The sequence below is a fragment of the Drosophila rhopaloa genome, unplaced genomic scaffold, assembly GCF_018152115.1.
Source record: "Drosophila rhopaloa isolate 14029-0021.01 unplaced genomic scaffold, ASM1815211v1 contig_167, whole genome shotgun sequence".
In the NCBI taxonomy this organism is placed as follows: Eukaryota; Metazoa; Arthropoda; class Insecta; order Diptera; family Drosophilidae; genus Drosophila; species Drosophila rhopaloa.
Genome location: NW_025335047.1, coordinates 3009289 through 3021493, shown reverse-complemented (window position 1 = coordinate 3021493; position 12205 = coordinate 3009289). Strand labels below are relative to the sequence as shown.

The 12205-nt window shown below is 43.1% G+C and overlaps 3 protein-coding genes across 3 annotated transcripts; all 3 read right to left on the bottom strand.

The window, feature by feature from the left end:
* Positions 1–1414: 1414 nt before the first annotated feature.
* LOC108046772 lies at positions 1415–2077 on the bottom strand. The gene has a single exon (XM_017126649.1). It carries the CDS (start codon positions 2075–2077, stop codon positions 1415–1417), a length of 663 nt encoding a protein of 220 aa, XP_016982138.1.
* A 91-nt stretch (positions 2078–2168) lies between these two features.
* LOC108046777 (seminase-like) lies at positions 2169–3670 on the bottom strand. The gene has a single exon (XM_017126655.2). The coding sequence runs from the start codon at positions 3668–3670 to the stop codon at positions 2699–2701; it is 972 nt and encodes a 323-aa protein (XP_016982144.2). The 3' UTR covers positions 2169–2698.
* Positions 3671–3844: 174 nt separating this feature from the next.
* LOC108046779 (kallikrein 1-related peptidase b21) lies at positions 3845–5007 on the bottom strand. The gene has a single exon (XM_017126657.2). The coding sequence runs from the start codon at positions 5005–5007 to the stop codon at positions 3931–3933; it is 1077 nt and encodes a 358-aa protein (XP_016982146.1). The 3' UTR covers positions 3845–3930.
* Between the last annotated feature and the right edge of the window lie 7198 nt (positions 5008–12205).

The window sequence follows — 12205 nt, the reverse complement described above, 5'->3', positions numbered from 1 at the left end:
GAAATTGTTGCGTATTATCGTAAAATTTTACGCACACCCACAAACATACACACACATGCACAGTCGACGGCCAAGGACGTGCGCACACATACAAATGCGTTTTGATGCAGAGAAGAAAAATCTCAAGGATTGCTTTATGAACGGATGTCGGATTGTTCTAATAGATAAGTATAAATACATATATTTGCATACCCTTTTAAGCCGATTTCAAAGTGACCAACTGTTTTGATTCTCTTAAAATCTGTATTAAAATTTGTCACTTTAACGATTATCAATTTTCGATTAGTTGATTTTTTAAGTGTATGGTAGCATTTTTTCGCTAAGCATTGTTTGAGTTTTCCCTCGAGCAGAGGACCGCATTTTTCTTGTCAAACATTTCCATATCCAGCTGTAGCCACATATTCGTGTATGTTGAAGTGCGTGTGTCATATTTGCAAAAACAAAACAAAAGATTGCGAGGCTCAAATTGTGTTTGTTTGTTGTGGCTCATTTTAGTAACTGCGGTCGCGCCCTTGAATTATTTAGTTTAATTTCCAAAGTGCTTTTACAATAAAGTGATATGCGGCTAATTTGCAAGGACCCCATTGCTTGAGAGGGGGACAAATCGCAGCGAGAAGATCAAAAAGGAAAATCAAAAAAGCAAACAGAACACATGGACGGAAATATAATTTCAATGATTTTCCATTTCGATTTTGAGAGTGGGGGCGGGGACCTTGGAGAAAAAAAAAACCATTTTAATGATGTTTACACAGTTTGTATGCGCCTGTCAACATCAACTGTGGCTCTAGTCCCAGTCCCTCAGTCACATTATGTCCTCTATGGCGATTGACTAGAACTTTTCACTATGCCCGACGGAGTACTTTACTTGATGACATTATCGCTGCAATACAAAAGGTTTTTTGCCACTGCCACTTCATCTCGGTGTTTGTTTGTACAGTTTCCTCCCATTCATTCGGCTGGCTTTTTTGTCAATGACACTGAGCCGGAGGACTTGCCCGGAAAATATTGCTAAGCGTCTGCGCGTTTAATGGCTCTTGTTGGGAACTTTGATTCGGCAGCGGCGGCGGCAGAGGCAGCAATTTTTCATTAATTTGATTGAACCTCAGCCAGTCAAACGGAAATGAGGCACAAGAATTTAATGTCATATTTGAAACACACAAAAATTGTTTTTATTTGATCTCCGCAAGTCTGAACTGGGCTTGGGAATCGTTTAATTTAAAAGAAATGAGCACAACAAGGAAGGTGATTTTGATATTAGCATTCTAAACTTGAGCAACCCAAAAAGTCTTAGAAGGAAAACATATAGGTTATCAAACTACGAATTTTTGGTAGAATTATTTTACTAATAGTTCAGCTTATTTTGACCACCGCCATTTTAAACTGATAGTATAAAGCGCTACCAAAATGGTTAAAATCAATCAGTTTTTAGCAAGCGAACAAAAATATCATTTTTTTCGTTCACTTGACAATTGTGTCCCAGGATGTTAATGCCGCAAAAGGTGTTGTGCCACACGAAGGGAATACCGAAATTCTTCACACACCGCTCCGATAAATCCTCGTTTTTCAGGCAAACAGTGTGATTACCAATTACCACACCGTCGGGGTCATTGATGCGCCGCCTGCAGTCCAAGTTCGTCGTCTGCGGCGTGATCCTCTTCCGCAGAGACGTCCCGTTCCCATTCCAGCTCCAGTACTCCAATTCCTCGGTGGCCGGAGGTCGATCCCGACAGATGGGCGGCGTTTGGGAGAACCTCTGCCCCAATGGGGTTCCCAATTGGAGCAGGAGCAGCAGATCACTGGCATCTTTTGCAGTATAATTCTTGGACACCTTACTGTTCGTTATTGTGTTCGTGGAATTATCGGAAAGCACTACTTGAATGCTCTTAATATTTCGATCAGGCTTGCAAACGCCTGCTGTAAGCACTTGTTGCCGATTCACAATGATTCCGCTGCAAATCAGCTTGTCATTGTCCATCAGGCGCACTAGGTAATCCTCTAGAGGAAGTCCAGGGATCCTTACACCTCTTAGAAGATGGACGTGGCCAAAGCAGACCAAAGCCAGGAAAAATATTCCCATTCTTAACATGGCCTCATTTAAAACTAAATTAAGATGACTTAAATAATGTCTTTTCCTACGATTTGACCCGCCCATTATGAAAACGATCCGCTTTGATTGCTAATGGGTTTATTTTGCATTAATTATTTACGGTATTTACATTTGTTTTATCGTAAATCTGGAAGAGTACATTTTAGAAGTGTAAAATGGCTTGAGCTCTCAAAAAGTCATTTGAAAGAAAACACCAGATCCTGGATTCAACCATGACTACTGGCGTAGTGACTTGGCCTATAACCGAAATGTGGACTCCAGTCATCCAACATATACCTCAACCTATGGTGTTTTGGACCAGGACCAGAATCGTTGATTCGAATTTGGTCTTTGGTTATGTACAGCAAAGCCAATAGCAAAAATATTCCCTTTTTCAACATGGCTTCGTTTCAAACTGACTTCTCAAGACTAACTACCTCTACTTAACTTCCCTTTTTATTTCCAGATTTGTAATGGGTTTTTATAATCAATTGTTATGGTATTTACTTAAAGATCTTAGCAGATTTGGAAGAGTATATTTTAGAACGTTACAAAACTGAATTAAAAGTGTTTAGCAAATAAGTAATTTTAATAAAAACATTTTACAACCCATTACAAAATTGTATCTTCTATTCGGGAGTTTTTTATGAGCTCCATGCCACGTATGGAGAAATCCAGAGCATCGTAGATTCGAATGTACAAGTCGACTCCCGTGAAAGCGGGACAGTTGTGGCCCGCCACGTTGATGCCACAGATCATTTCAGCGTGGATCAGGGGATTCCCGATGGCCAGTTGGCATTGGCTCGTAAACTTCATATTCTTCGCGCAGATCATGGTTCTGGTGGCCACATGAGCTCCGGGATCCTTCATCCGATGCAGGCACTCCTGGAGCGGCAGGACAAACGATCTCTGCGAGTGAATGTTGTGGCGACTCCTTATCCAAAGTGGCAGCTCAATGGGCTCGTAATTTTCCAGCTCGGTGCTGCAAAGCTTAACAGTGTCGTCAATGACACTGGAATTTTTCGGTGGATTGGAAAGCTCAATTGCGACCAGCAAAGGGTCTGCGCCCTTCAGGAATGTCTGGTTCAGGGGAATCCTGTGCCCGTCGAGCGCTTCGTTGTTGTACATCTTCATGGTTACCACATCGTTTGACGCATCCTCAAAACAGGTGGAGGTGGTAACCACGAGCTTCTCGGATATCACCGTTCCCATGCAGATGTACTCGTTATGCTGATAGATGCGAACCATCAACTCATGCAGCGGCACTTTCTTCTGAGATTTGGTCATCAAAACCACGGGTTCCTGGGATGTGCCGTACCGGAGTCTCGGTTTTGGGACATCCTGAGCCGGCTGCTCCGATTGTTCCGACTGTTCCCCCTGAACCGGCTCTTCCTCCTGAGCCACCTGATTGTTTTGCATTCCCGTCCCCGTCCGTCGTCGTTTGTAGTCCATCTGGGTCTTTGGATTGTGCTGCGACCTGTAACTGGCCAGCATATAGCGATGATAATGCGTCTTGGCCGACCTTGCCTCATTTGCCAGGACAACGAATAGAAGGATTTGGAAAATCCAGAGAGGACGCTGCATCATCACTCAAAGAAGTCTCTGCTACTGACCTTATAATAGTTGTTATTAAACTAATCCATAAAATCAATTGGAGACGTTTAAAACTGATTTTTCATGGCTAAATGTAATACATTAACATTTTTATTCTAGAACAATAGTTTAAATTTAAGACAACGAATTCTGGGCTAAACACAATTTTGTTTTATGAGTTTTATTTTTGACAAACCTTTTTGGGACTTAAGGAATATATCCCTCATAAAACTTAAATTGAAATACAACATCTAATAATTCTGGGAATATTCCAATTCATTTACCTGTGGACCGCCGTTTCGGGGATCATCGAAGGGAATATAGGGTACATGACTGCCAACGTAAACGTTGGGGGACTTGTCGGCCAGTGATTGGAGCATGGGTGGAAAATTGGCAGGAATCGATTCGTTGAAGGGGCCGGAGCCTGTGAAAGCCCTCAGTGCGTCCGTGGCCATCTGGATGAAGGGAATGACGAGCCTTATCGGCAGGTATATGTCCATGTTGACGGAGTCGTCCTCCTCGTCGCAGTGCCCTCCGTATATATTGATCCCGGCCAGCTTGTTATCCACAACCAATGGATCTCCGGGCCGGGTGAAGCAGGTGGTCTTCTTCGTGTGCCGCCTGTTACGCACGCAGAAGAATCCGTGTTCGAATGTGGACACGTGGAAGAACTCCTTCAGGGCGTAGTACACCCGGCAACGAAAGTAGTTTAGCACCCGCGTATCGTAGAGTGTGACTTCATATTGAGGTGAGGTTATAAAGGCCATCTTGACCACATCCCCCTCCTTGGGAATCTTGCGGTTGAGCGGTATGTAGCGGAACCTATGCCGATCCAGCTTGTTGGACAGGGCGAGCAGAGCCACATAGTTGGTGAATTCATCACGCCGGTTCACCGGCATGAAGAACGCCAGCACCTGGTGCGGAATCGGCTCCGGGCTGAACTCAATTCCAGTCAGTATGCTCATGTGTTTGGCCGTGAACTCGTAGGAGGCATCATGTCCCGGTGCCTGGAAGCAGTGCGTCGACGTGATGACCATCCTGTGCGAGATCAGGGCCCCCGCACAGATCACGGAGCCCTCGCTCAGGACGTTCACGTAGTAGGTAAAATCCGTACTCGCATTGAAGGGCCTCTCGACGCGAGTTTGCAACGGTGGCGGATTGTCCCGATCCTCGAGAGCCTTGCGATCGTAGTTTACGTGATTTAGATGGGAATGGCGACCATTACGGTAAGTGGGACGATGGTAGTTCTCCTCGTACTTTTTCAACCACCTGGAATCACTGCAGTGGAGTCCTATGATGAGCCAAGTGCATGTGATTAGGAGTCGCATGTCGATAGAAAACTGGCACTAAGCTGGCAATTCATCTGGCTTCTCCGTGGCTAAAGAGTTTTTTTTGACTAACTTGATTAGTCTCACTGTAAGCTAAGAAAGAGAAAAGCACTTGAAAAAAAATATTTAAAATCTCAGTAAAAGAACTATTTTCAAAATATTTGTAGTTTTTTCCCACTTGAATATTATATTATATTGCCAAAAAACGTTATAAAAAAGAATCAGCTAAATATTTTTAAAGATGCCAGAAAGAAAGCCATTTTATATATAAAATGCAGAAGGCTTATCTCAAAATAATACCCAATTTCGTTTTTTTATTATTGTGTTATTACAAATTATTTGCTAAATGCAATCAAACAAATAAATGAAAAATTTCTATGGAAGGTAAAAAAAAGTATTTTTTCAATATTCAGTTGTGTTACCATCCTTATTTCATTAGTAAATAGTAAAGCTGTATTTCCTAGTGCGCCTGCAGCAATATTAATTAACAATTTATATGAATACCAAACGGCAGACTCATCTCGCACATCCCTCTAATCCTTCGAATGTCCTTTATTTGCCGTGTCTATCATTGTCTTGGCATTTGCATTTTTTGCAGACGACTTTTGTTGTGCGCGCCGAAAGTGTACGAAAGAAAGGAAGTCATCGCATTGTGATGTGTGCCGGAGTGCTGGAGTACCGGAGTGCGGCTGCACATTGAATTATAAACCAGGCATCAATGGCCGTCATTTAACTCTTGCCTTTTGCTATTTGCGTTTGCCGTTTGCCGCCATCGAGGCAGACAGCTGAGTGGACCTCAGCTGACAACGGCAGACGACATTGTGCCGGACATGAAAGGCTTGAAAGGTACCAGAATATGGGCAAGATGGCTGAAAAAATGCGCCGCACAACGGAGGACATAGATAATTAATTTGCTTTGATTACAGTTGTCTGGTGCTGCAAAGGAGGTCGGAAAAAACTGATTCCGAATCGGGCTTTGACTCCTTCTCCGTCTCCGAAGTGGACTGACTGGCAGACGGAAATTGAAGTGTTTGTAATGTATGCACCGCCTGCGGCAAGAAAACGGATGAGGATGGGGTTGGGGTTCGGGAAAAGGGTGAGGATGAGGATGAGCCAAAGGCATTGCCAGCCGACTATCCTTCTCTGGCGTCGACAGCAAAAAGTGACAGCCATGTCGGCAGGCTCGACGGCGACGAGTGCGTCAAATTGATGGGCGGCCAAAGGCTTTTCCATGCAAATATAGTTCGGGTGGGCTCTGGAACAGCTGCCGGCTGCCGGCTCGGGTTCGCTCATCAATTATTTAAAATATGTTACACTTGGCACATAACTTCTCTGACAAACATGTGTTCTTCATGCCGTCCTGTAAGCCGATCCAACCGGCCGTAATAGCTGGTCATTATGTTTATGGCCCGACTCCAGGGGACAGGACGCACACCTGACTCGGGAAAAAAGGCCATTCAACGGCCTTGTCGAAATTTATGCGTACGTGACGGTTGAAAAACGTGGCCAACGTCAAGCAACCTCGGGTCATTTATTATTAGCTGTAAAATGCGTGCTGGATCCGGTTTACTTCCGCATTCCGTTTGGATTTCACTGCTTCTACGAGCTGTCTGCTATCTAATAATAATTGGATGAGCACCAAATCTGAAACAAAAGACGAGTAGCGATTTGATAAAGGAGGGTGTGAAAATAACCCGTGCTCTATAAACTGTCTGACATAAAGGATGGCATAAAGGAAGTAGTTAATCAATTTTAATTTCATGATATCCTTACTACAACATAAAATAACTATGAGTAATTAATTGCCATTTGAACATACTTAAATTTCAAGGAATTATTTTTAACTTACTTTTAAGTGGCAGCCAAGATAACATACAAATATACGGCTAAAACTTAAGGCCAGTTGTTTACGCAGTTCAAGTGTAGATTTCCGCAGGACGCTGCTAACAGTTTTATACGAACGCTGTCGACGGCAAATTAAATGTCACTCACACGCCATGTAAGCCGAGCAAAGACTTTGCAGCTCATTATGCAGCATGACGCAATGAAAAACACAGAAGGGGGTTGCTGGCTTAGCTTATTTGAATTTACAAGTTGCCAACGAGCGACTAATGGCAAATTGAATTTCGAGCACAGAACGCTTTAAAAGCAATCAAAGGCAGTTGCCGTCTCGGTGGATCTCCAGATGGATCTCTGGCTGGGATTTGGCTGCAGGGTCAGCTGTGCGAGTACATTTGTCTTGTGCCATTTCAGAGATGGACACGGCAAAAGAGTGAATGCAATGGACACGAATTGCCTCCGGCTTCGAAAAAGTGGAGCAGTGGAAAAGGAGCAGGAGCAGGAGCAGGAGCTGGAGCAGGAAAAAGGAGCTGAAGGAGTGATCTCGGCGGTGGCGGCTTCGTCTTTGATTGCGCTGGCTCTCCGCCTGTCTTCTACTCAAGCACAGTTCGTTGCACATTTGAACATACCCTCAGAAAATAAATGCAAATTTAGCCATGGCAAACACACACTCCGGAGCACATTGGCCATAGACAAGAGGACTGCTCCTTTTGTTGCCCTGCCGCCGCTGCACATTTCCCGAACGCCAAAGCGCTGCTCCAGTTTGCCCGATTCCGCTCTGCCCTGCTCTTTCAACATATTTGTATAAATTTTCGATTTTCTGCTTCACCAGTCTGCTGGAGTTCTATCGCTGCTGCTATAGCTGCTGCTCCTCTTCACTTTGTTTACGTCTCGAGAATTCAATATTTTTTCAAACTATTTCTGCTATTTTTCTCGCACTTGCTTTGTTGTTAAACTCGGTTCTGGTTCGGTATATAAGCATTACTACCAAAGGATTGAAGGCGGACAGACACACACACACACACTCTGCTCTGATAATCCTGGGGGCACCTTTAAGCAGTATATCTGTTCGATTTGAGCTGCAGAATTTACTTTTCACTCTCACATTTTATATGCTCATTAAATTTTATTGCTCCTATATAGTTCTAAGTCCTTCACAGCACGCAGAACTCGTTTTGTTTTGGCATGTACGTGCTTAAACGCTGCCTGCTGCCGTTTGCTACTTAATGGCTAATTAGTGGTATAATTTACACCTTAATGACTCTACAACAATGCTCAGGCAGCTCAAGATGGAGCAGGAGCAGCTCCAGCCAAGAAGCCACAGCCCTGAGCCCAAGGAGCTGCTGCTGAGCAGCTATCTAGTTTAATCCCAGCACCTTGTAGGCCACACCCGCCATCCAACCATCCACCCAGATACCCAGACACATTTTATCGCTCGGCTCATATGTATGTGCTTGGCTGTATGTGCAAATCAGCGTCCATTAATAAAGACAGCTAACGAAACGTTACGCATACGCCGCGTTGCATTAATCACAGCGAACGATACGTAGACCTAGACCGCAGCGTGTTAATTTCATCGCAAATGCCTTTTCCAGTATGAAAATTTATGTATGCCATTTTAGACAGTTTGATTTATGACCTCAGCTCGGAAGTGAATCGAGTTTTGGTGAATTTATTGAACGGGGGCTTTAATCGCCAAGCGGAAATCCCTGAAAATAATATGCCTAGTAAATCAATTTATTAGTTGATTGGGAAAACATGTGTATTTATGCCAACTTTTGTGCCATTTTAACAAAACTTTTAAACCTGGGACATTGAATATTTCTGATAACGCAAAGTAAAATTACTTTTCAATATTTCTCGCCACCAGATTGATTGACTTGCATGCGAGGCGGGGCGAAAAATGTTGTCACGCACTCGGAAATTATTCAAAATGACACAGCTCACACAATGTGTGTGCACCTGACAAAGTCGACCCGCCAAAGCGAACTCCGCGGGTGGCAATGCAATTTGCAAATTGCCATAAAGCTGCAATTGTGTCAAATATTTTAATGCAATAAGGGTCGCAGCACGATAGCTGCATGCACTCACCGACTCGTTCAAAGACCACACTAATGGCAGCGACACGCTGCGTATACGCAATGCGTCAGCAATGACATCAGCAGAAGCAGGGTCAGATAAATTCGCGTTAAAGTCGCCTTGCTATCGGAAAGCTTATCGCCCGGGCAATTTCGTCCAGAAGTTCAATTACGAAGGGGCATAAATCCGTTTAGAGCCACCAAATCTAAGCGGCACTCCTAAATAAAATAGACAAAAAACTAAGGCAACCAGTCGGGCTATTCAATTTTTATTCTCTATTTTTTATTTATTGCTCCAGCAGAGGTCCTTAAACCAAAACTCAAAATATATTTTGACCAGAGAACAGCGGCACTGCAGAGCGACAAGGACATTCGGCAGCGCGTTAAAAAACAAGCGAAAATATTACAACATTTTAATAGCGAAAATGAAGATTTATTGCCCACGACGACGACAGCGACGGATGACGACGCCAAAATGCCACGAAAAAAATGGAGCTCAACTAAAAAGCGCGTTTAAAACAAAAGTAAAGGAAAGAGCCACTGACCAGCAAAATCAGAAGCAGTAAATGCTGTATATCATTGAAAGAATCGACTAGGAAATGCTGTATAAACATTACATTCAGTAATAAATTAAAACGTATGGATTAATGGTTTTTTGAACAAGGGAATTAATAAAATATTTGATAACTTGCTTATTTAATGTAATTTTGACATTCATATAAATACACATATCCCCTTTTTTTGCAATGAAGAATTGTAAAATATAAAGCTATGTACTACATTTCCTATTACTGTTAAACTAACATAGTTGATACCATTAGCAATTAAATTACAGATTGTTTTTCGACAGCATCAATTTTATGTATTTTAAAAATGATTGAAAGAGTTTTGCCCATCTCCTCCAACTCAACTACCTTTCATATTTTAAAATGTCCTGGGTATCGGGATGTGGAAAAAAGTGCAAAGTGTAAAAATCGCTGCCGCGTCACGTCACGTCAGCCGCATGATAGACCAGTCAGGGAGTTGACCGCTCCGCCCCGGTCACTGGGCGTGTCCAGCTCCTGACTCCTGACTCCTGGATCCCCATTCCCTACTCCCGATTCCCGACTCCCTTATCGCACCCATAGTTGCCGCCATTGTATTGCTGTTGCTACTGCCACTGCTGTTGTTGTTGCTGCTGTTGCTGCTGCCAGCGATGTTGCTGCTGTGCCTCCTGTGTTGTTGCCGCCGTGGTTGTCTGAGCCTAGCGCACGTCGCAGTTTGTTAGCTGCATGCCAAACCGTCCCAAAGCGTCCCCAGTTTTGCTCGTCCCATTGTTTGCTCGCCCACTGTGCACACACAACTGGGCGTGTCCAATCAAAATATGCAAATGTTTTATCCGTAAAACGTCGCTTTGATGGAATTTCGGCACATTTCGCTCTCGCACACTCACTTGCTCCAGCTGCTGTTGTTGTTTGCTTTGGTTTGGCTTGGCCGCGTTTGCCTTGTTTTGGTTGTTTCGGATTTTTCCTTTTTTATTTTGTGAGGGGAAAGGGGGCTGAGATGGGGCTCTGGGGGTTCGTAGACCCCTCCGACAAATTAGCAGTAGTTTGCCGGGCCTGGCTGACGGGCACACGTCAATCAGCAAGCGCGGCCACGTTGCCTGATTTATATGCATAAATTTTCGCGTGCGGTTTCAGCCAGTTTACTGGCGCTTTAATTTAATGTTGCCAGCATTTGCGCGTCATTTTCGGTCAACCGTTTTTCAATAGTCATTCCCGGTAATGGGGGCGTGGCATCTGGCAGGCTGATGATGAGCTGACTGCCAGGCACCGGGCTCCGGTGAAATGTGAAATGTGAAAGCTCATTACTGCGGCTATGGGCGTGTGGTTATCGGGGGGCGTGGCCAGTTGCCTTGTGGGTAATGAATTTATGATATTACTGACCAGGCCAATAGTTCGGCAATCACACAGGACATACTTTTAAGGACCCAAGCAAGAATTTCGATCCTTTGCTCTCAGTATTAGTAGTTAGATTTGCGGTTTTCATGTTGACTGCCGCTGCATTTGAGCTCAGTTTACCACTGATTGCACTTCTGCAGCAGTGCTGACTACTATTCAAAAAAAGGTGAAAACTTATACGGAAAAAGTTATAACAAAATAAAAAAATACTTTGGTTTTCATAAGACTTGCTTTTTTTAAATTTAAAGCTTTTATATACAATAATAACAAGTTTTTGGTTATTAACAAATGTATTTTTAAGGAGGAACTGGTTTTAAATTAAAACCAAGTCTCATCAGGTATGAAACCTTATTAAATTACTTGTTTTTGTTTTTGAATTTTTGTGTATAAATCCATTTAAAAGGTCGGAAAAGAGACACATTGTCAGCACTGTCCTGCAGTCTCAGGTTCCAAATCCCGACCATGACCACTGGGCCAGAACCAAAAACTATAACAATGTCGGTGTGCCATGGCAATAGCCATTGTAATTATGAAGTAACTCAATAAACATGAATTACTGTTAGGAGAAACTGCATGCAAATTGCAATTAGTTTCTGTTTTGCATTTGCCATTATTATTGAATTTGGACTAATGTGCAAATAGCATTGGCATAGTCGCAGTCGCAGTCCTCGTCGTCGTCCTTGTCAGCTGCCCAGCAACCTGTAACTCAATCAATGGCCAGTGCGGTTAAATTGCGGCTCACAAAGGGGACTTTAAATACTCGGTGTGTTTAAACTCATTATTGATTCACAATGCACACTTTTTGTTTTGCCAATTAGAGTGGGTCCTCCACCCGCTGGAATTTGCGATATCACCTCATTAAAATTGGTAAACCCAAGCGCAGACATACAGACTTCCGTTCGGGCTAAAATGAAATTTATAATGACAGCTACAGCAAACAAACAAACAAACAAACAAACAAATCATGCCTCTCCCATTCCGTCCAACAATTATGGGCAAAGTTGAACGATACAACTAAAATATAATCAGCCAGGACCTCCGTGTGTATGTATGTGTGTTTGTTAATACCGATCCGTGTAGTTCTCACCATGCTGTGTGTGTTCGTTTGTTCGTTTGTTTGTTTTAATTAAAATTACAGAACCATGTCCGTGGCCCTGTTTGTGTCTTTGTTCCCGCCTTTGTTGGCCACTCTCTCACTTGTCCAGCTTTTAATGCTTTTTTAGTAAATAATTTATATTCAATTTTCAAATAAATTACAAACAAAAATAGTTGGCAAACAAACTGCTACCATGGGATGCATACTTCATTGTTATCAGAGATAAATTAAACTGGAGTTGATAT

Bases quoted from the DNA above. Each gene is read 5' to 3' on its own strand.
- LOC108046772 (XM_017126649.1), bottom strand. From the start codon at position 2,077: ATGGGAATATTTTTCCTGGCTTTGGTCTGCTTTGGCCACGTCCATCTT.
- LOC108046777 (XM_017126655.2), bottom strand. From the start codon at position 3,670: ATGCAGCGTCCTCTCTGGATTTTCCAAATCCTTCTATTCGTTGTCCTG.
- LOC108046779 (XM_017126657.2), bottom strand. From the start codon at position 5,007: ATGCGACTCCTAATCACATGCACTTGGCTCATCATAGGACTCCACTGC.